Raw genomic sequence first — 23,177 nt, 5'->3', positions numbered from 1 at the left:
AGTGGCTCCTGCTCCGGTTTGATTTATGCTTTGCTTATCTCAGGCTTCAGCGGAAAAATAATGACCAGATAATAAAGAGCACTAAGCAGCTTTTCAAAGGACATGGCATCCGCCACTCGGCGCGGGTTTTTGTACGGACGGAGCAGCCTCGGCGAGAAACGCTGCGGTGGCCTCGTGCCCAGGTGGGGGGAGGAAGAAAAAAGGAGAGGAACCCTGCTTGCCTGGCGCCCGCCTCGGCTCCTGGGGCTTCCAGGTGACCCCGGCACTTGGGGACCACCTCCGAGCATCGCCCGCGCAGCGCGTCGCCCTGACCTTACCGCGGGGTCGGCACCTATAGCTTCACCTGCCTTGCTCAGCGCCGTCTATAGGGACACGCGGCTGCGCTGCTCCGGATTTCTCGGCCCCTGCGAGAGCGCCGTCTGCTTAAAGAATTGCCGTTAATTTTAGGGCGGGAAGAACCCGCTTTTGCTTATGCGATCAGGGAAAAGGGAACGTTTCTGTTGCCAGGGAACTGCTCTTAATTGTAATGGAGACCCCGGATGGGCAGCGAGGTCGCCGCCGCGTGGGAAGAGCGGGTGGGTTTCGGCACGATCGCCGTGGCGGACCCGGGAGAGGAGCTTTGCAGGGTCGAGCTCCGCTCGCCGTCCCACCGCCAGGCCCCGGGGTGCCCAGCTCTGAGCCGGGGCTTCGCTGCAGGATGAGGTCCAGAACGGCCACGCCACGGAGATGCAGGATCAGGCCCTGGGGAGGGGAATTTTACCCCCTTTGCACCCGCGCAGGGTAAGTCGGACCCCTTCCCTGGATGCTCCCGCTCCGTCCAGGCGGTAGCCACCAGTACCCGTTTCCAACAAATCATGCCCAAAAAGGTACAGCTCAGTTTAATTTAAAGGGGAGAAGAGATGCAGAGCAGTGCAGGACTGACTGCGAAATTATCCTACAGGAGGGATAGCAGAGGTCCCTTCTGGCCTTAAGTAATCATAAAATATACATATATATATATATATATATATATATATTTCTCTGGATTGCCTTCGCTGCCACCAAGCAACGGCTGCGTGTGCAGATCAGCCGGGAATGGCGAGGGATGCCGGTTTGTTTACCCCTCTTCTCCGGCCGGGCGCCAGCAGTTTACACCTCTGGCAACACCGGAGCCCCCCGCGCCAAGCGCACGTTCCCCGCGCCGTGCGGTCTATAAATACGTGTGCATGACAGATTTGGCACCGCGTATTCCTGTAAGTGATGTAATCTTGGGGAAGTTACTTAGCAACCGTGGAAAATGTTTTGGAGGCTCTAATTTTTCAGTATGGTAAAATCGTATATTTATGCAGTGCGGCTAATCAGCTTGCTGGCAAGTCAGCAACGATGATCTCATTTTCTTCATCATTATTTTATGTGAATTGGGCTTTTAGCACTAAAGAGACCACAAAGATTTAATTCAAAAATGTGATTGCTTTATGTTTCCAGGGTATCATTAACATGGCATCTACGCGAATAACCATGGTAACAAACTGGTAATTAGTACATATATGGCACTTATTATTAATACAGAAACAGGACAAGTTCCAAATCAGCGCAGATTACAGTACATTATTACCATAGTAATTACCTGCAGTAACACACACAAATTGAACTAAATGGCCAATTGAACTAGAGTGAATGGCTTTTTATTCCAGTCCCTAAATAATGTGCATTCTTGGCTGAGTAGTTCAAGGTAAATAAAACTGTTTTAAATTTATTGCCAACTTTTTTTTTCCTTTGGTGGGGAAGGGCTGGGAATGGCGGGAATCAAGAACTTTTTTTCCAGTGCATACAGTATAATTATTGTACGGACTAAGCTGTTCCTGACCCCCGTGGAAAGATAAAAAGGGTATAAGTTATTAGTTTCCACTTTATTAGTGGGTTTATTTCTGTGATTAGTGGGTTTATTTCTGTGATTTCAGCCATGAAGTCATGTTCAGCGTATCTAAAAGACAACGCCAAGTGATGTAGGGCCTGAAATCAGTGTTTTGGTTTGTGGTTTGTGTTTTCTGAGGGAGAAAAGAAAGAATATCTGCATTTGGAGGAGGCTGGGAAAACAGACTTTTTAAAAGTGATCACGTTTAATAAAAATCGCTGAAAAAGAGGGTTTGACCCAACCTTTCCCCCAGCTGGAGGCCTCGGTGCAGAAGTGTCGGACACGCGGCCCCAGAGGCAGACGCAGCACGCGCGAGGCGGCAGGGCCTGGCCGGCGTCGGAAGCGCCGGGGGAGGGAAGCCGGCCGCCCAAAACGGGTTTGAAAAGCGCCGACTCGCTTTTTCGCTCTTTCCCTTTTGCTACATCAGCCCGGGCTCGGGAGCCGCGGGAGCCGGGGGGCAGCCGCCGCCGCCGCCGCGTGCCCCCTGCCCGGGCGATGGAGGGGCCGCGTTGCACGCTCACGGGCGGCAGGTCCGGCAGGTGCACGTCTCGAGGCCTCTTTTTTCCAACTTTGCTCCTTACGACGACTCTCTGGGGGTCTTTGCACGCTGATGCTATTGCCCTTCCCTTCCTCTTTGGAGGGGCTTTCTTGCGCCCTTCGTTCTTCCCGAGCAGAGACCCGCCGAACAAGCCCTCGGCGTGCAGAGGGCGGCCCCGGACCCACCAGACTAGGAGAAGTCTTCTGCGCGCTCGCTTGGCAAGGGCAGGATTAAAATCGCAGTTATTCGCAGATCTTCCCTTTCCTCCAGACAAGCGTTAGCACTTCCACTCGCTGCTGGTACTTCGGACAACGCTGTTCCCGGAGCGGCTTGTGCGGCGCGGTGCCGAAGGGAGCGTTCGCGTTTGGCGATGGGGATGGACGGCACACGGGAGGCTCGGAGGAAGGAGGGCTCCGCCAGCCAGCGAGGGCATCAGCTGCCTTTCCGTGATTAGCAAGCAGGCACACGGACCTTAACGAGGGGGAAAGAGGAGAGCCTTGCACATGCAAAATTTCATCTGCTTTAAAAACAGAACAGCCTTTATTTATACTCCTTATCTGTGCATTTCTATCAGGCGCGATGAAGAATCGCTGCTCCTTTATCAGGGCCATCTTTCATTGGGCTTTACCTTTCTCAATTCCTAAGAAAATTATTATTTTAGCAGGCGAGCATTTAATTATGTCTCACTGTATTTGCTTTGGCTCTCGGAGCATGGAAAATCCACTCCTTTTAACAACTATCCATTTAACGTGGCTTCCGATAAAGCCAAATTGCCTGTAACTCGGTTTTATGCAATCCCAGCTGGATTCTCCATACAGCTCTTTCTCCTTCCAAATCCCAAACCCACCTAGTATTGTTCCAGCGCTCTTGGCCCTGCCTGCCGTGCCAGAAGCGCACGTAATTCCTCCTAGCACGCAGCAGAAGCAACACTGATCGTCGGAGCGAAGCGCCGCCTGCCACCCTCCCTCCCGCCCTCGGCTCCCAAACTTGCCGCTTCCAATTCACGCCCATTAGGGCTTATTTCCGTCACGCTCTTCCCACGCGCCCGCGGCAGAGCGTTGCCTGGGTTCAAAGCAGGGTCTAAGCTTTGTTTTGAGGTCGAGTTTATCCCGGTTTTGTTTTTTCGGAGGGAGTTTTCCCTCGTCGGACCCGAACGGCACCGTGTCGGAGGGCCGGAGCGTGGCGGTCCCACCCCGAGGAGCTCCTGGGCTCGTTGCCTCCTCCAGCCAGTCTGCAGCCCATCGGGGCCAAGGGGCTCTTGCTCCTCTGCCATGCCAGGGGACACGAGCAGCTCATCAGCCTCTGCAAGCTGAACATCAGCCTCTGTTGTTGAGGACTGTTCTTCCTGTGCTGGCCACTTTTGCTTTAATTTTCTCAGTAGCAATTAGGAAAAAAACAAAAAGCGGGGCTTGGTGTCCTCGGCTCCCGGCCCTGCTGTCCTGGAGATCTGCAGGAGCTGGGCGTTACCTGCTGGGCGTCCGGCCCCGCTCCGCTCCCGTCCTCGTCCCACGTGGGGCTGCAGGGCTGAGCAGAGCCGGGGGCTCTCGGAGGGGTCTGCGTGTGAACGGCTCCCTCCAAACCCCCCGGCAGCTCCCGGCTGGTGGTACACCTCTGCGTGAGCCAAATCCTGCCCAAAGGTGGGAAGAGCCGAGGAGCCCAGGTGCCACCCTGGGGTGTCCTCCACCCTCCAGCACCCTCAAACCCTCCGTTCTCTACCTCAGCGCTTGACCACGGTGATGTCACCTTGCAGCAATCCCCGGAAACCCCTTCCCAGCTCCGGGAATCGACCAAGGAGCAGCCCCGAGCCTCCCACCCGGGCTTTGCAGGAGACGGGGAGCAGCCGAGAGGAGCAGCGTGCCTTGTGCCGGTGGCACGGCCGCATGCGGGACAACACAACCAGCCCCTTAGGCGAGCACGGAGCAGGGTATTAACTCCCACGGATCCGGGCTGCAACGTCCCGCTTTGCCTTAAAACCCCCCCGAAGGACAGAGCGGGGCTTTATTTTCCCTCGCCCCCTCTCTCCCGCTTCCCGGCCTGTTTTGCAGCAGTCGCTGCTGTTGCCATGCTGTCTCCTTTTGTTGCTATGGATTAATCTTTTTTTCTTTTTTTTTTTTACTTATTTTTATGTATGTCCTGGGAACACGATTGCTTAATTTGCCCTGCAGGTTTGTAGGCCTGACAGGCGTTTCCACGTCTTCCCAGCGCTCGCCTTATCCCGAGGCAGCTGTGGGCTGCTCGCGGGGTAAATACCCGCAGAAACGTCCACCCGGGGCCTGGGACCGGGATTTGCCCCAGCGAGCGAGGCAGCAGGCTGCCGGGGCGCAGGCGGAGGGGACGCGAGCTGTGCTGGGTCCCCTCAGCTTTAACGGCACCGGTTTTTACCTGACCCTGAAAACCAGCTCGGGAGCTGCCAGCATAGCGGTCCACCAAGGCTGGGCAGAAGGAGGGACCCCAGACGTCCCCCTCGAACACGCAGCGCCCAAAGAGGACGCGTCTGGGGGCCCGAATGAATCACGTGCCTTGACGTTGTTTTGCCCAACCTGTTCTTGCGACCGGGTGGCTGAGGGTATCGGAAAGAGAGCGGGAGACAGCGTTCTCCAGTGGTCTGGGGAGATTTATTTGTGCGCTGCGAGCTGGAGGCAGAAGACTTCCCCATCCCAAGAGGGCTGAATTCCCGAGCCCGGTTTCTCCAACCCTTTTCCATCCGTGCGACAGGAACCCCAGGTGCTACCACAGCGTTTCGGGCAGCGGCAGCATCCAGCCCTGCTCTAAGCACCCCGGACATCGGACAGCGGGGGCGAGAGCACCGACGGGGACGCGGGAGGAAACGGCTCCGGGTCTGGCTCCGGTGCACCTCTCTCGTGATGGTCTGCTTTAATATTTTAAGGCAGGCCTTTAATTGCTCCGCATCTCCCTTCTCCCCACACGAAACGGGGAGAACAATGCATCCTTCTGTCCCGTTTTTGAAAGCGTCAGGGGAGGGACTTGGTCCTGCTGTTGCTTTTGCACTGGGCTCACCGCAACGGCCGGGGAGCCCTGACGCACTAAGGAATACGGACGCAGGGATCGGTCTCGTCCCTTCCGTAATTAATCTCCTCTCCATCCTGCTAGGTCATCTCTTGAGCAATACTCAGACAAATATCCCTCCGGAGTCATGAGTTTGGGCACTTCCTTGGTTGCACACATCAAAGGGGGGTCGGTGACATCACGGACATCGCAGAAAACATCGAGTCCGTCTGTCTGGGGCGGGGGGGAAATAGCTTCTCGCCGATCCACAGCTGGTGGGTCCTTTAATCACACAAGGGCCCAGAAACATTCCAGGCATAACATCCCGCGGCCTCGCCGCCACCAGACAACGCGGCTTTTATTAGCCTAGGAATGTATCTTTAATAAACCGGAGGGCTTTAGCTTGTCAGAGGGTGTCGGGGACTGGATGTGCCGCGGCCTTTTTTGGCCCGGCCGCTGCGGTGCGCGGCTCGCCGGCAGGGCTGGCCGGGGCCGGTGCGGAGAAGTGTTCCGGGTGCTGGCACGACGCTCTTTCTTTGCACCCTGCGCACCTCGCCGTGCCCAGGGCCACTGCAGCTCCCGACGTTTGGCCTCTTATCTGCGGAGACGTCTTTAATTTTCCTCCGAAACCGCAGAGAATACTGGGATGGGGAGGGGGAACCGAAGGAGTCGGGCACTGTGGGGTTTGGGGAAAGAAATCAGAAGAACGGGTCAGAAAATGCCGTGGCGGCTTTGCGACTGCGCCGTTTCGGGGTGGTGCCCGCTCGGCATCGTGCTTCCCGTTCCCACCGCGCCGCCTCCGGCTGCAAAACCGCCACGGCGGCTGCGGCTCCAGGAGCCTTCGGGGCTGGGCCAGCGCGCCTGGTCCCGGCGGCCCCCGCGGGATCCGTCCTCCTTCCGCGAGCAGAGGGGCTGGCGGCGCGCGGGGAGGGAGGCCGAAGGGAGCGCGGCGAAGGAGGGGACCCGTTTTGCAGACCTGACCGTCTCCGCCAGCCCCGGCGTTTCCATGCGGTCACACAAACCAGGTGGAGGCAGTTTTCCAAGGACGATAAGCAAACGAGTTCCTTTTCTCCCTATTCCCCGGCCCGGCATCGCCTTCCTTCTCACCCCGTCTGTTTGTACCCATGTATAAGCGTGCGACCCCCGGTGAATTCAGCGGGTTCGGGGTTTATCCGGGCTCTTCCTTCGCCCTGCTTAAAGCAGCGCCGGAGGAAGCGCGATGCTGAGCGGCGGCTCTGCCGAGTAACAAATCTCCCGTATTGTTCCCTCTCCGTTATTTATCCTGAGCGCACGGTGGCAAGTCAGTCTGAGAAAGCGCGATGTTTTTGGAGGCATGCAGCCCTGAAAATGGATGTTTGCTTTAATCAATCCCGGAGGAGCCCGTGGGGCCGGGAGAGGTGTGACACTGGAGATTTGTTCTATTGATTAACCGAACGCCGAGACGGCGGGAATCAAACACTCGCAGTGGATAAAAGTCTTGTAGGTGAACAGGGCTATTGTCGGGTTTGGTTTGTAGGTTATTGGGTTTGGGGGGTTTTGTTTTTCTTTTCCTACCTGCGGGGCCGATAGAAAGCAGAATAACTTTTCTAATATCCCTCCCCGCTTCCCTGCTTCAACTTCCCCGGGTAACACACCACGCCGCGGAGACCCCCCCCCCCCCCCCCCTCCAGCCGGCCAAAAGTAAGATTTCAAATTATTGGATCTGACAGCTCATTCCTTAGGCACTTTCTCTTTTCTTCCCCAGAGGAGGGGAAAATTATCAAAGGTTTCAAAATCTGAGCACCTTCTGAGACCGCAAAACGCAACGCCTTGCTGGGAGAGCTGCTCTGAACGGGGGAACGGGAGGGAAGGTAGATGGAGATCCAGCGCAGCTGGAGAAGAGTTATATTTGTCTGGCACAGCGTTTGCCTTGGGCCCTTGGAAAATGTTTGCAGTTTTCAATTAATCTCATTAGTTTGGAAGTAGATGGAGGGGCGAGGAGGCAGGGAGGAGAAGCGGGAAATAAAAATAATTTCATGGGGAATTTTCTTTAATGACTTTTTAAAAACATGTAATTGAAATTGTTGCTTGTGGAAAATGTTTTAATAGCTCCAAAGCTGGCTGAGGGGAAAAGGTAAGAAATACTCATTAAGCCACTTGTAGGAGAGAGCCCACGGGAGCAGCCCGGGCTCAGGGAGCGGGGGCCGCCTGCACGCCGGCTGGGCACGGAGCGCCGCAGAGGCCGGACCCCCACGGCATCGGCGGCACCGCGGCCGGCGCCGGCTGCTCCGCCGGCAGAGCGACCGCCGCCTGCTGCAAAGCCCGGGGAGAGACCTACTTGCCATCATCGAGCAAGCATTTCGTTTCCTTCTCTTGCTCTCCCGAGGTTGAATTTGCAAGTCTGGAAATAGCCCGCCAGGCCCTGCAGCTTACCGCTTCCGCGTGCTCTCCAAGGAGCGGAGGAGAGCTCTTGGTGCCGGCTCCCCACTGCCGAAGGCAGCCACCATGTACCCACTGTGGTGGCACGGGGACAACTTGCTGAGGTGGCCTGAGCTTGGATGAGGACGGGGCAAAGCCAGGACCAACTCCATCCCGTTCACCCAAGGATTGGCTAGAGGAGGGATTGACCTAGATGGACCTGCTAGACCTCTGACCATCTGCTGACTGCCCCATCCTACCACCCAGGGCCACCAGATGTCTTGGCTGTGCCAGACACTGCCAAAACTCAGCGCCGGTCTTCACAGCTTGCTTACTGCCGTGCCACGTGCCACCAGCCGCAGCGGGAGAGGCGAGGAAGCCTTGGCCAGCGCCGGCCCCGAGAGCCCCATGCCTCGCCGGGCAGAGGTGTGCCCTCCGCGTGAGCCTCCAGCTGGGCGCTTAATTGATCGGATTACGCCTTATTTACTAATGAGCAGCCTTGCGCTCAGACGGCGGGAGCGGGGGCCGGCAGCGCTTTCCCTTTACACGTCGGCAGTTGGTGTTTGGCGGCCGCAGGGGCTCCGTGAGTGTTCTGCCGTGATTCATTTCTGCCGTGCACATCTGAGGCTTGGCACAAGCTTTCCCAGGAGCAAAGCGACACAGCGAACCGCCCGTACCCACCGCGAGGAGGCAACGGCCACCTTTCAACTTGCTTTTTTTTGTTGTTTTTAATTTTGCATCAGGGTTTGTTTTTCTACGTTTATCAAGCTCTTCAACTACCATCAGAGAAAAGCGCTGCTGCTCCAGATAGGTAGCACTGAGAGCAGTCTCCATGGGAAGACATTGCCCATCCTCTCGCCTGGCATCTGCCTCCCCCCATCTCTGCTCTCGCGCTCCTCCACTCTGCCGCTCAGGCCGCAGTCCCTCGCGCTGGGTGTTCGTCCATCCTTCCCGGGATCAACGCTCACTGCCTAATGCCACCAGCAGTCAGTCAAGTGAGTTCATGTCCGCGTGTCTGGTAGACTGCAGGATTATGCCCACCGTGTCACCAGACGGTATTACTTTTATTCCCCCTAGCTCTTAATTAGTAAGAAAGTGGGGACTTGGAAAAAAAGATCACTTGGCACCATAGTGTCTTCTCCTTCCTCGCAAGGCTGCTGTTTTGCACTATTGCTTCCACCCCTACCAGTGACCTTCACTGAAGGACAGAAAAGAGCAAACTATGACACGAATATACACCCATCCTTCGCAGCAGAGTCTGTGAGGTCGGCAGGAGCGGCCCAAGGGTGTAAGATGCTAAAACAACAGACCCGAAGGAAAAGGTTTGAGGGTGTGTTGCCAGGCTGGATAAATTAGATAATTGGGCAGGAAGGATACTCGAATCCACTGATGATCCATTAGCAGGCTCCTTAAGGAAACAGGAATCTAGTTTCTGAGCCAAAGAGCACACCTTTTTATTCATTAGCAGCCCAAACCTTGCCTGCACTTCTTGGAGGCGTCCCAAGGGCACGTACAAATGAATGGCAGCTCCTGGAGGCCTCAGCAGGGCTGGGGTGGCCGAGCGAGAAGGTGGCCGGGTATCGCAGGGCAGGTCCTCCTGTCACCACTGCATTTGCTCGCTTGGTTTCTGTGCGTTGCCAGTGGATCGGTTGAGTTCAGAGAGCTCCAGTTTGCATATGTAGGTCAGGCAGACACATAGCTGGCTCCACAGATGTCATAAGGTTATTAAAATGAACACGGATCCCCTCCGCTTTTCCTCCATCAAAGCCCACTGATGTGCAGCCCTTGGCAGAGGGCAGCCTTGGCTCTCTTCCCAGAGGAGCAGAGCATATCTTCGAGGCTTTGGGCTCGTTTGAGGAAGGACAGCATGTTTGCAGCTCCTGGACCAGTGCAGACATTTTACCCGGCACATCCCCCTAAGCGACGCTCTCCCTTTTGGTCTTTGCAAGAGAAGAGCTTCGCCCTGGGAGGGCAATGGGCAGCATGACTCAGTTCATGGTTTTTGGTCAATACGGCTTGCGTTGTTCCCTCTCAGCTCTGTAAAACAGGCGGAGCTGAACCAGCTCCCAGAGAAGGAGGATTTCCATGGCGGGTCCCAGGGCAGCACCTCCTGGAGAGGAGGGAGCTGGGGTGTTCCTGCACTTGTTTGCTCCCCTGCTTGTCTCACCATGGAAGGGAAGCAGATAAGAGACCTTGCACCTTGGGAGCCTCTGGTTTTGGCCACCCCACTTTGGTTCCCTCCAGAAGCCTTGATCGCTCAAGGAGGAAACCCAAGTCCTCTGGAAACCTGGGCTCCTCCAGGGCTCGCAGGCTGGAGGCAGAGACATGGTAAAAGAGAGAGCGAGCGAGCAGAGGAGAAACTCAAATAAAAAATGCTCAGCTGTTAAGAGCAAACTTTGCACTAGCTGAAGATTTTGACCTTGTGTTCTCTCCGAGGAACAAACAAGAAAAAAATGAGGATCATATTATTCTGCCTGAAATTTGGAGTGGATCAAACCCCTGCTGTTCCTAGCTCCTGAAATGAATGGCTATAAACAACATGCATTTCCGGAGAATGAATTAAACAGCAAGCCAGAGTACTGACTGTATTTTAAGAGATGTTTATTTGTCCTCACTGCTGCTCTAGAAAGAGTTGCACAAGGACTTATTAAATTTTAACCCCGCATTGTGCCTGGGTAAACACTGCCCTTTCTCCGACGTGAGGAGCGCTCACAGCCGCGATAAGCAACGGTAACTCGAGCTCTCCGGCCCCGCGGCAGCGCTGCCGAGCCGGCAGGCAGCACGCACGCGGCCGCGCCGCTCCCGGCACCGTCTCTCCGTCCTGGACCTTGCGCGGCTGCTAGCATGTTCTTTAAGCCATGGAAAAGGCTGTTGCTCAATTACATTTTCCGTCCACACGTGTTTCTTTGGGGCAGCCAGCTAGTTGCAGGTTGCCTACAGATTTCTTAAAGTTTTCGGCACCTTTCTGCCAAAAGTTCTTTATAAGAAGCTAGGGAAGACCTTGGTCTCCACCAGCGTAGTGAACGTGCTTCTCATCTCTTGTCCTCCTGTTTAATAGTCACGGAAATGGAAAAGGGTGAGAAGCTCTGAGACCTGACCTGCTGGAAGAGCTGGGCTGCGACTCGCCCCAAGTCACGTCCCGGGGCATCTCTGCCCCGGGGTCCATGGCCCCAAGGTCGACCGTGCCGGAGCTCCGGACCCGGGTGCCACGTGCCGGCATCCCGAGCAAGCGGGAGCAGGGTTTCCCTCCTTGCCCGCGAACACGCAGCCCCGTGCAAAGCCAGTCCCAGTGCAATGCCGTCCGGGATCACAGATGGAGGCACGGAAAAAGCTGAGCTGGATTAACACCACTGAATGCTTTCCATCTCCTTTGACTTCCAGCGCCTAAACAGCACTTACAGACCTGGCATCAGCCTCTCCCGGGCTGGAGGAGGCAACAGGCTCCCTCCTCTTGCACGGCCTGAACTGAGGGCTGAGGCCGGGCGCTCTCACTCCTGCAGTGGCCTGGGGTACCGTCTTGCTGGGAAAAGCTGCTATTGCTGTTCATGCTCCACCACCGGGGGAAAGGGAAAGGCTGAGAAAACAGCATAGAAAGCAAAGCCGGGTGCGAGCCGGGTCCGCGCTCCTTGCTTTACCAGCAAGTCCCCCCCTCCCTGCTTTTTTGGGGCGCTTTCGGGCTGTTTCCCCAGCCTGGGGAGGGGATGGAGCCCCCAGACCCAAGATGCACAACTTGGGTCCCCGGCAAGGAGGAGGATCCGTGCCTTGTAGAAACATTTCCGAACTCGCGTTGTTCCCTCTCCCGGGTCTGGGCAGAATGTCAAAGCCTGCTCCGAGCTGGAAATATTTCCAGACTAGCGCTCGCTGGAGACCGAAACAATGGCAATTCTTCGGCTACCGAGGCCGTTATAAAAGGGCTTTTGACACAGAGGCTGCTTAGGGGGAGGTTTTTTGTTGGTGGTTTTTTCTCCCGGAAAGCCCTGCGCTAGCGTCCCTGGGTGTTTGCACGTGCACTTTGGGGTACGTAAAGTAATCTTTTGGCTTTCAGCGGGGCCTTTCGCGTGACAGCCCGCGAGGATGCCCGCGGCGCGGCTCCGGGGAGGAAGGAGGAAATGCCAATCACGCGGGATGCCATGAGGCAACGGAGGAAGAAGGCGTTTGAGAGTAAATGTCAGCTTTTGCGTTTTGGGGTTTGGGGCTTTTTTTAAACAAGTGGGTGGGACTTTCGATGCCCACATGGCATGGAGATGGCTTCAGTCTCCAGGGCTTATCTGGAGGATTCAGGCAGACACTATGGAAAGTGTCTCTTTGCTCAGGAGGATGCAATTTGACACTGCAGCGATTTTAAGCCAGTATTCCAGCAAGGAGCCTCTGCGGTTAGTGTGTCATATCTGATAAAGACTAATCAGGCCTCCTTTAGGCACCACTCAAGTCTTATTTTCATCTGTCTCCCATGCCTTTTGCATTATCTACGATAAGTACTCACGCGCGGGCAAAACGGCAAATTCTGATCGTTCCGGTCTTCCCTAGACTTAAGGCCAAGAGGAATGGAAAAGGGTAAAGAAGTAGACTATGGATCAGCAACCAGAGGCCTTGCAGAAAAGCCCTGGCAGCTCCCAACCGTGCCTTCATCACGGCCTGGAAACCACCAGTTTGCACCGGTGCAAGAAGGGGATCCCAACTGGGAGCAAGTTTCCAGCGTGAGCCAGGCGTTAGCTGGCAGCCCTGGACCACCGTTCCCCGGCGGCAGCTCCTCCCGGCTGCCCCGCTTGCGCTGTCCTACCCCGGCCCCTCTGCCTCCGAGGTGTCCGAAACCTCCTCGGCAATTATCCGCGGTGCTGTTTGCTCAGGCGATGTGGATTTAGCTCTCCAGCCTCACGTGCGGTGTGTGCATAGGGAAAGATAGATTGCTGCTACTTTCCAGTATAAATCACATTCCTTACAACACTCCAAAGTAGCATTTTCAACCTCAGGGTGCTAATAGGATCCAGCAGGAGAAAGAAATGTCAGCTAAGTAGCAGGCGCTGTTTGGAGAGTGCAATGGAGCTGATCCGCAGCCGCGGGGCAAAAGGAGCAATCCCAGGGCAGAGGTTAAAGAGTTCAGGAGCACTTCAGCCTACTTAATTGCAACAGGCCTCTTACACGTCGCAAGATGGATGGCTCGAGCCGGGCAAGGGGGGCAGCGCGGGGCCAGCGGCATCACCATCTGGAGGCGTGCGGGCGGCCGCGGCGGAGGGGGACCACGGCGGAGGGGGACCGCGGCGGAGGGGGACCGCGGCGGCTCCTCGCCTCCCCCCGACGTCCCCGGAGGTGGCCCGCAGCCATGCCAGTGAGGCCACCGGGAGCCCCCGCTGCCTCCTCTGGGAGCCCGTAAATACGAATTTCTGTCGGCGCTGGCCGAAACCGCGGAGGTTTCGCTGCAGAAACTCAGCACCGCGCTCATCGCGGCAGATAAACAGCGGCGAATAACTCCAGCTGCCGAGGAAATATTTGTTGTTCCCCTGCAAACCTTAAGGGACGTTTTAAGGGGGGAGTTGGTTAATGTTGCGGCTCTTGTTGCTTCCACGGCATTTTTTCCCTGGTCTCTTTTTTCTTTTTTTCAGTCTTCAGACTCCAAAAGTGTTTCACGTTAGCCCCAAGGTGTTTCTGCTGGGAAGGTGCCTCAGCGAATATTTTTAGTAGAGTTTTGACTTGTTTTTTGACGCACATCTGAAGAATGTCATCAAAAGCTGATGTTTTGCATGGAAAATGTCATTTGAGTGATTTTTTTTTTTTTTTTACCTAAATAAAGTTTGGAATAAAAATATTTCATTCATTTCTCGCAAGTGAGGTTTATGCTGTTTCCCTGGTGATAAAAGCACATGGCTGGATCTTGAGACATATGCATTTAATTCCCAGCTCTCCCGCAAACCCCCACGATGACCTCGAGCAAGCCACTTAGGATCAGCTTCGTACGTGATTAGAGCTTCGTTAAAGCTCCCGCTCGGGCCCTTAAATCGGGGCAGAGCCCGGGAAGCTCCCCTCTCCCCAGGACACCGCGGTCTCGGTGCGTCGCCCGCGGGTCGCCCGGGGCTCAGCGCTGCCCGGACCGTGGTCTCTTCGCCGCTGGGAAGCGGCAGCAGCTCCTTCGAGCCCGCCTGGGATGAGGAGGAGGACGAAGGCCGCGGCTGGGAGTCCCGGCCGCTCGCGGGCTGCTGCCGCCTCGCCGGGCAGGAGGGAGCTGCGCAGCGAGGACCAAGGATGCCCTCTCGTGGGAAGAGACTCGCTCGGCCGGAGGAGCTGGGTCCCCGCCGTGGCACCCGCTGGGGGACCCGCCAGGCCCTCGCTGCACCCCAGGTCCGGCCGCGGGGGCTCGGCACCTCTCGGGTTTGGCGAGGGAGCAGCCGGAGGGGCCGAGCGGCGCCGGGTCCCCATTGCGGAAGAGCAAAGCCGCAGCACGTGGCTTTGGAGCGGCCGCACGTGGCATCGGGCAGCGCAGCTGCGCAGCCCCCCGCGCCGCCACGGACACGCGTGTCCTACCCCCGGGGACGCCGCTGGGAGCGGGGCCTGTGCAGCGCAAAGGTTCGGCGTCTTTGATCGAGGAGAGGGGCGAGGAGGAGGCTCTCCGGGCGCGGGGGAGCCGCGCCGCGCTCGCGCCAGCCCCCCGGCCCCGGGGCCGCTCAGAAGAGGAGGAGGGCGGCCAGGAGGGGCGCGAGCAGGAGGCAGCGGCCGGCGAGGCCGCGGGGAGGCCGGGGCGCCCCGCGCGAGCCGTTGCACAGGTCCGTGTCGCAGCAGTGGATCCGCAGCCCCGGCAGCTCCTGCTGCTGGCAGTGGCGGGAGGTGGCGCAGCCGCTGGTCAGCGGGATGCCCAGGACCGCTGCAAGGCAACACAGCGCCGTCAGGGCCGCGGCGACCACGGCTGGGGCCACCCTGGGAGCCCCGAGCCACGGCCGTGCCCGCTGCGGCGGCCGCAGGGTTGGCTTTCGGGTGCACGCGCGCCGCCGGCTCGCCGAGGCCACGGGCACACTCACCGCTTTCTGTTTTAAGGCAGAACCGGTGCTTGAAGCCCTGGTGGGAGCGGGAGCAGGTGACCACTTCTGGGTTAGAGCAGCCCATGTCCACGTATCTGGTGCCAACGATGATGTTGCAGCCGTAACACTGGAGTCCGGACACTAAAGAAAAACATAGGAAACACGATTGGATTTTTCTTGGGGAAAATACGTCTGCTCCTTCCTAGCTAGTCTTTGATGTAGCGTTTGCAGTGCTGCTGCTAAGCCTTTGCAGCGCCTTGCTAAGTTGCATCAAGCATCGGGTCGGAGCAAATCTTCCTTCCACTTGTTTACCCGGTGGGCCTAAAACACGCTGAAACATCTCCCGCTAGAGGTCAGTGCGAAATCAAAGATTAGCCGGAGCCTGGTGCCGGGATCAAACAGCAGGAACAAGGGCGCTTTGAAGCAGCGTTTGGAAGGAGTAAATGGACCCTCCGAGGCACAGCCAGCGCCGAGCCGAGGCTCCGCCGCTCTCGGAAGCAGCTTTTGCCCCTTTCACCAGACTCCTCCGGTTTGAGCCGCGCCAGCGTTCGAGGCGGCCGCGCAGGCTTTCCTTCCCTGCCAAGAGTTTCCTGCTTTTTTCTTTCTTTTAAATGAATTTCCTCTCCGAAACCCGAATATCAAATGATCAGGTCTAAAGGGCTCAGTAAAAGCAGAGGCATTTCTTTGCTTCCCGCGGGCAGGGCCGCCCCGTCGCTGCCCCGCGGGCACCCCAAAGCCTGCCTGGCCCCGGGACAAACGCGCCCGTAATCGCGCCGGCGGCTCCCCGCACGGGCGATGCACCGGGGACACGTCCCGGGCGGGGAAAAAGGGCGGCCCACGCTCGTCGGAGGGATTTCATCCCGTCCCATGTCTCCGGAGATGCTCTGCCCCGTCCCTCGCCCCAGGAGGGCAAACCGAGCTCACGCGTGCCCGAATCCTCCCGCTGCGGCTCCAGGGTGTCTCCAGGCACCACGCGGAGACCTTTGGGTGCTGGGAAGTGTCCACACCTCTCTACGCAGCTCCCTGCATTGATAGCGTCTTGGGTTATGTCCTCATATGTCCTTAGGGTTTCTCCCTAAAAGTGCTCCTGATTTTTATCCCAGGGTCTCTCAAGGAGGCAAGAATGACTCTGGAATAGGAGGGATAGAGCCATTTGGGGTGGCCGGATGCAAACGTGCCCGTGGAGCAGTTTTGGCGCATCCCCCCGGGGTTTTGCACCCTCCCACGGGCGGCAGCATCTGGGAATAGCTTGCCCTCAGCCCGAATGGGAATTAAGCCATTTCTCAAGTTTCTTAAGAAAAAAGAAAAAAAAAAAAGCCTTCAAAGGCTATTCATCTGTGTCATCGACAGGGTTTAAGGCAAATGCAATACCTGATGTTTATCAACTACAGCAACAAAACTCCCACTGCAGACTCGCTCTTGCCTTTGCCTGCCACCCAGCTCCGAATTCCCCCTGAACTCTTTCCCACGTGCCCCCCAGGCGTGTTGAGGAGCTGCGAGCGCCTCGCGCACATGGCCAGAGAGAGAGGGGCGCCAGCACCCCGCGGCGCCCGCGGAGGAAGCCCCAACGGGGGCCCAGGAGTCCTGGCTCCGGGCCACGTCTTCACCCCCATGCCGCTGTTGGACACAGAACGTGATGACAGCAGCCCCGTTCCTGAAGCCATCGACACGCGGCTCGCTCGCCGGGGGCGGGAATGCCCTTGAATCCCCCCGGAGAACAAATCGCGCTTTAGCGAGCAGGGTTTGGGGAGGACGCGGGGGACCGGGGGCCACGCTCGCCCACCGGGGGCTCGCGGCACTTACCCTCCGGGAGGACGGACACCGCCGTCAGCAGCGAGAGGATGCCCTGGGCGCCTCCGGGCGCGCGTCCCGCAAGCATGGGAGCAGCTCCGGGAGCCCGCTCGGCTTCGGGGCAGCGCGGGAGCGGGTCCGCGGGGAGCAGGCAGAAGAGCCCGGCTCTGCGCGCAGCGATTCCTCCCCGTCCTTGCAAACCTCTTGCTTTTCACCCGCAAAAACCCTCCGCCAGCATAAAGGCGGGGAGATGCCGCTGGCACAGGAGAAACCTTCTCGCAGAGCGTTGCCCGCTGTTCTGCTGATTCTGGTTACGTCGAAGGCTGTTTTCCTCCTCTTCCTCCCGAGCAATCCGCCGATTCTTTCCGTTCATGCACAGACGCCTGTGCGCTACCCTCGGTTATTTCTGTCCTATTTCCTCTGTCCGCGGTCGCTTCCCATTAATACCACCGTGCAGCAGCTCTTGGAGAGAAATTCTCCCTAATCAAGATTTAGTTTTAAATCCACTTCAAAATCCTCTAATTCAGTTGGATTAGGCAGAAGGGGTTTGGGGAGATGTATGCTTTTACAGTTTTTTTCCTTCTTCCTCTCTGAGCGGCTCCATCTCCACGAAGGGACCCCGTGGCTTTGTGCTGTGCTATTTAAAGAGGGCAGGAATAATTTTATTGAAGAGAAGCGGTTGACTAATTTTAAATCCAAGGCTTGAGATTTGCTCACAAAACACAGCCCCGGGGATGGCCATGGGGTTAAAGGAAAACCCTGACGGGGACGGAGGTATGTTCGACCATATTTTATGCATTTGTGCACCAGAAAGCGGTTGCTTCGTAAAGCAGAGAGAGAACCAAAGGCCAAAGGGGCCGATCCCGGCCTCTACGTCAGCTCTGGAGGGAGCCGGACTCCCCCGGCCAGGGCGGTTCAGGAGCTGGGAAAAGGGCCGAGGTCCCGCGGAGGAAAACGCAGAGCGCTGCGGCTCTGAGCCTACGGGACCGCCGGCATCAGCTGTGCGGCGCTTCGGGAAGCCCCCGGCCACGGGGCCGGGTCCCCCAAGGGCCTCCCCAGGTCCCTGCTGCCATCCCGGCCTCGCCAGCTCCCCCTCGAGCAACGTCCCCGCTCCAAGCGGGGCTAATGGGACTTAGGGAGCTAATGCTTACTAATAAGAGAGCGTGCCCGAATGGGTGGGATTAAAAAATTCCAATGACAGAATAAGCTGCTTAGGTGGCCCATCCAGCGAGCGCTTCCTAGCAGCACCCGGCCATCGCCCCGGGCACCGGCAGCCTGGCCGGATAAAACTCCCGGCCAGGGAAGACGGATTCGGTCTGAGCACGTCTGTGCCGTTGCAGAGCGCGGCGAGGAGCTGGGCTGCCCCGTTTCACGGGCGGGCTCCAGGGAGCTGAAGGGAGCAGGTCTCAGCTCACCGGATCGTCGCTAGCCCGGCGGGTCGGTGACTTCTGTCACTGCCACCACGGAGATGAGCCCTGTTCAGCCACGCGTTGGATGTGCCCTTCAGCCACTGAACGGCCCCGGAGTAAATCGAGGGCAGCATCTTCATCCCACGCGCGTCAGCATCTCCCTCGGCCGAGCCCTGAGCTGCGCGCGGGATGGAGATGCTCCGAGCAGCGCTCAGCCCCCGGCCTGCACCCGGCACAGCCCCAGCAGAGGGGTTTGGTCCTTAGGAAGCCAGTTCGGATGCACAGCAGCAGCAGGGGCTAGGACCTAAGCTGCACACAGTGGCTTCATTAGCAAGCACGCTCATTAATATTTCACCGGGAGGTAGCCCGCACTTGCCCAAGTATGGGCACCTACAGCGCAGGAGGGGCAATTAGCACCTGGGAGAACCGCCGAAATAATGCAGCTCATTTACTCAAATCACTTAAACCACCCACGGTGTCTAGCTTGCCTCAAAACAATGTGATTATAGCAAATGTCTAACACAGCAAAGCCTGAAAGCCTCAGGGAGAAGGGATAAAATGCAGGAAATAGGATTGATTTAAATGCATGCATAAATCATAGGATTCAATAAGCAGGGAGAACTAACTTTTAATCCCTTAATAAACTCATCAGTATCTGGAGGAGGGAGGCCGCTTGCACACAAAGAATCGAAGCTGAGCTCCCGCCTGCTTTTCATCTCGGCTCTGCTGAAGCGATGCAGCAGCTCCGAGCAGCTGCTCTGCGTCCGGGTGTGAGCAAACCTCTGGGCAACACACCGGCCTCGGCAGCCTCGTCCAGGCTCTCAGCAAAGCTGGATCCTCCGAGAGCGGCGTGCAGGCGCCGGCTGGTCCTTCCCTTGCAGGGAAGCCGAGCCGGTCATCCCGAAAGAGCCGGTCAGTCCAAGTGACAGCATGTGGCTTCCCAAATGGGGCAGGCAGACGTGCAACGTGTCGCAACGCCTGCCGCGGAAAAGAGCTGCATACTGGGTCAGACCTGGGCTGCTCCGAGGGGTCCCGACGGAGGAGGAGGGCTCAGATCCTCGCTTTTGTGCCTGCTCTAAGACCAGCAAAACACTGGGAACAGGCAGCAAGAAGCTAGGCTGCAACAACCCCCTGCGGGATCGCAGCCCCGGCTCTGAACCGAGGCCTGGCCCAGCTCAGCTCTTGGCGCTGGTTTGAGGTGTTTCTGTTGCAGATTTGCCCAGACTTTGCTTTGTTTTTATTCCCTTGGAATGCAAAAGGCAAAGGCCTTTAAAAGAGAAAAGAAAGAAAAAAAATCTAACCTTCCTCTTTGAGCCTGCCACCACTTCCGCATCTGGAATCAGTGTACATTTCTTTTAACTCGTCATTAGCTCTGATGCAATTTACTTATCAGCCCGGGCAGGGGGCACCAGGAATCAGTCAGGAAACAGCATTCCTCCCCTGATTGAGAAAAATTTGATTAACAAATCCCCCAGTACACTCATGTTCTCACTTAAACCTTTGGGATACCCAGAAAGATGGATAAACCCTGCACAGATTAGACGGTTTTGCCTGTAAATCCTGCTTTAGAGCTCATCCCTAACAGGAGACATAACTTATCACATGGCACTAATTTCCCCTCCGCAGTCAAGCTCCCATCTGAACGGGTCAGGGATGGCCGAGGGGCCACCCAAGCGTGCCTGCCGCGGGCACGGGGACCCAGCTCCAGCGCCTCCGTTCCCGAAAGCACTGCAGTCTAACTGGAGAGGCCGGGCACATGTGCGTGCATGTCCCAGCAGGAAAAAACCCTGCAATTACAATGATAAAATGCAATGAGGCAGGTATTTGCCACTCGTTGCACTTGAGGCAGCAGAGGGCACAGGAACCCCGCAGGGCCTGAACAGCGTGTTGCCTCCCTGCAAAATGGGAATAACTCCTGTGGGTTCCCCTTCCTACCAGCAGCAATGCTTGCAGCTCCAAACTTTCTACCCCCTAATCCCGATCCTCCTCCCTCCCTTTCCCAACCTCCCAGCCGCCCTTTCCCACCAGCCAGGCCCAGGGGAGCAAGAAGCGGGAAAAGCCCTGCGGGACCGCGCCGCAGTCTGTCCCGAGGCGGGACTCGAACTGGTGACACTGGGAACCACTCTCCTCCCTCCCCGTGGCCGCCATTGTTAGCGAGGCGGAAGCAGTGCCCCCTCCACGCCACGTTCTACGTAGAGAGTAAGCGTGCCCGCTGATTGGGCGCGCGCCGATTCGTCGACAGCAGCGTGCGCGGGAGGACGTGGGGGGAGCTCGGCTCCCGCCCCGCGGGAGGGCGCGGGCGAAGCGGCTGCGGCGGCGCGCTCTGATTGGCAGAGGGCGATGAATACATTAACGATGTGGAGCAAAGCGCCTTTCTACCTTCATTTTATGGGTTTCGGGGGCCGGAAATAGCCATATGGGCATTAGGACAAACAAGCCTGAGCGGAATTGAATACTAATAGCAAACTGACATGGAGAAAAACGGCACGTTGTCCTCACCCTATCCTCAAAACCAGAAGGCCTCCGGAGGTTTAAAAGGCTGCGGATACACGCCCGAATTCGTGTTGTATGAAAGGAGAGAAGGTTAGCACTCCCCTTGATAAGGATGGAAGAGGCCCCAGTGGCCTATACAACACGCATACGGTTAAGGCACTGCCACTTACTTTGTGGCATCTAACCATGTTTTTTTTTTTTTTGTCTCCCCTTCGGGGTGAGGAGCAGAGAACTGCAGCTTCTCCTGTTATTTACCCACAGGGGCTCCTTCTCCACCCACAGAGTCTCTTCTTTCATCCCACTGCACCACACTCCCAAAACACACCCAGCTGGTGTTCAGAGGCCTGCCTTGCATTAGGGACGTGCAGCATGTTTTAGCATTATGCAGGCTTCCTCTGTGGCACAGGTAGCTACTGCCTGCCATTCCAAGCATTTTGGAAACAATGGGAAAATGTTTGTTTTAGTTTCATGTCTAACTGTAGGGGGCTAGGCTGGGAAGAGGGGGCAGGGAAGGAACGCCTCCGAATTACGGCCACAACAAGCAGCTCTGCGTAGCCCACTCCTGGGTCCCATCAGGCCAGCAGGTTGTCTGTGTCACAGCATGAAACACAGATTGATGTAGGGTCATTTTTTTGGATGAAAGGAACGAATATGACTTTGCTGCTCCCATGCTAACCCAGTCATGCCTGTCTGGATGCAAAGGACAGCACAGCACACAAAACCATCGCCGGGGGGAACCTTCCTCTTAGATGAATTGAAAGGGATCATGCCAAAGGCCTCCATAGAGCTAGCAAAACACATCATCCCCAGTATTTAAATCCTACTTGCATTTCTAGTGTTTCTCTCAGGAAACAGTAGTGCGTATTGTTTCAGGGTTCCCATAAAGCTAAGCTACCAGCTTCCTAACGTCTAACCAGGGACTGCCAATTGGTGGCCACCAACAGTTTAACAGACGGGCCCACCCCACAAGCAAACCTGCCGCGGGAACTGTGAGACTCACCTCTTTCATACTGGCGTGAGAGAATAATGACAACCAGGCCCTTGTCAACCACACTGCACAGCTCTGCCTCCGGCTTTCCTTTTTGCCCCCTCCGGGAAGTGGAACTGCTGTAGAGGCGGCTGAACTCTGCCCCAACAACTGTAATGCACAGAGGAGGAAGAAAATACCTTTTACTGCTTTCCTGGGTTAGTTACTTCTGTAGGGAGGACAGCACTGTGCAAGGGCAGGAAGCTGCTTTTATTAAAGAGCCTGGAGGTTAACAGAGCACTTTCCCTTTGCAGGTTTCATCATGCTCCAACCACTAACAACCTGTGCTTAACACAGGCAAAGGTTACGTCTCTCCCTTTCACAGGGGCAAACAAGCCCAGCCATTATAACAGCCTTGTTTCAGTACAAGCATCAACTATACTACACACTTTAAGTGATTAGATAATTCTGACCATCACTGCCACGCCAGGCACTTCCAGGCAGGAAGGTGAGGTAGAATCGTAACTAAGTAGAGCTCATAACTTGAGGTCCCAGCATGATTATTCCCAGCTGGTGTAATAAAGACTTAAACATAACCCTCCCAAGGAAGGTTAGAGAAGCAGCTCTTTTACTTCAAGGCTGTTCAGTTTGGGGAGAAGGGAGTGCAGTGTCAGCAGCAGAAAGCTGCAGGCACCAGGAATACGGCTCAGGGGATATTCCCAACTGACATCAGGGATAGCACCTCCCTTCACCGTAGCTCTTCTGCTCAGAGGTGCAGGGCTGGGAGAGCCCTAGCACGGCTGGGGCAAGCAAAGCCACTAACACGAACACAGTTACAGGGGAAGCAGCTCCAGCCCTGTGCTACAAAGCATTATTGAAGCTACATGGAAGTGCTTTGCTGGGATAACACAACAACTTCTCTACATTTGTGAAGATGCACAGCTACAGCTTGTGATTTAAAAGTTTCACTGGACTACGTGAGAGACCCTGAGAAGCTTCATGAAGTTATTTTAAGAAGTCTGATAATTTCAGCAGTGAGGCTCAGTACGTCTAGAGACAGTAGCCTTTCCTGGGGGTAACGAAAAAACTCAGAGGATAGTGATATTATTAATAGCCAGTTTAGCATCAGGTCAATGTGAACTCTACTTTTTTATTAAAAAAAAAAAGCTATACCTCATGGCATACCATTACCATGCAGCTGTCCTCTTCTCTAAAGGGAAAAGCAAGGAAGTCCCTCAGCAGCTATTAGAGGAGAGGTTTATGCTACAATGAATTTTCAGGTACTAGCAAAGGCATGAGGTTGATACCAAAACAATGCATTTGCGCTTCGTTAGGAGCAAAACATCCCCCTACAGCAGAACTCTTTATGTGAAGTGAAGCTTGTGCCTGAATACAATTCTTAACTAGTAATAGCTAAATCCTATACAGTCATTGAGACGGCCCTGCCTATTCTGTATGCAGAGACAGCAGCAGAATTCCTTTCCCCTTAGCTAAAGGTCTCTGTGAGGGTTTGTACTAATGTTGCCTTAGCTGAGGACACCTTCAGTTCAATCCTCTTACTTTCTTTAAACAAGTTTTGACTGGAGTTATGCTCTTCTTTTCCTTCTTCAGAACAGATCTAAGTGCCATTCTGTTTCTCCTTCTTTCTCCTTCCTTCTATGGAAGTACTTCCTTT

The 23,177-nt window shown here is 56.2% G+C and overlaps 1 protein-coding gene, 1 long non-coding RNA gene and 1 other non-coding gene across 3 annotated transcripts; 1 reads left to right on the top strand and 2 right to left on the bottom strand.

Annotated features, from left to right (window-relative positions):
• Nucleotides 1-14,491: 14,491 nt before the first annotated feature.
• LOC112964249 (ly6/PLAUR domain-containing protein 1-like) lies at nucleotides 14,492-17,361 on the bottom strand. The gene is made up of 3 exons (XM_026062068.1): nucleotides 16,646-17,361; nucleotides 14,843-14,983; nucleotides 14,492-14,688 (listed from the first exon to the last, which is right to left on the bottom strand). Exons 1-3 carry the CDS (start codon nucleotides 16,719-16,721, stop codon nucleotides 14,492-14,494), a joined length of 414 nt encoding a protein of 137 aa, XP_025917853.1. The 5' UTR covers nucleotides 16,722-17,361.
• Nucleotides 17,362-18,645: 1,284 nt separating this feature from the next.
• On the bottom strand, nucleotides 18,646-23,095 carry LOC112964363. Its single transcript, XR_003252933.1, has 3 exons — nucleotides 23,063-23,095; nucleotides 21,536-21,673; nucleotides 18,646-19,482 (listed from the first exon to the last, which is right to left on the bottom strand). It is a non-coding gene; the product is annotated as an uncharacterized LOC112964363 (long non-coding RNA).
• On the top strand, nucleotides 20,604-20,731 carry LOC112964369. The gene has a single exon (XR_003252939.1). It is a non-coding gene; the product is annotated as a U6atac minor spliceosomal RNA (small nuclear RNA).
• Nucleotides 23,096-23,177: the final 82 nt, after the last annotated feature.

This window comes from Apteryx rowi, unplaced genomic scaffold (assembly GCF_003343035.1).
Source record: "Apteryx rowi isolate R43461 unplaced genomic scaffold, aptRow1 scaffold_19, whole genome shotgun sequence".
NCBI classification, from domain to species: domain Eukaryota; kingdom Metazoa; phylum Chordata; class Aves; order Apterygiformes; family Apterygidae; genus Apteryx; species Apteryx rowi.
The sequence above is the reverse complement of the archived record's forward strand: the minus strand, read 5'-3'. Positions and strand labels throughout refer to the sequence as shown.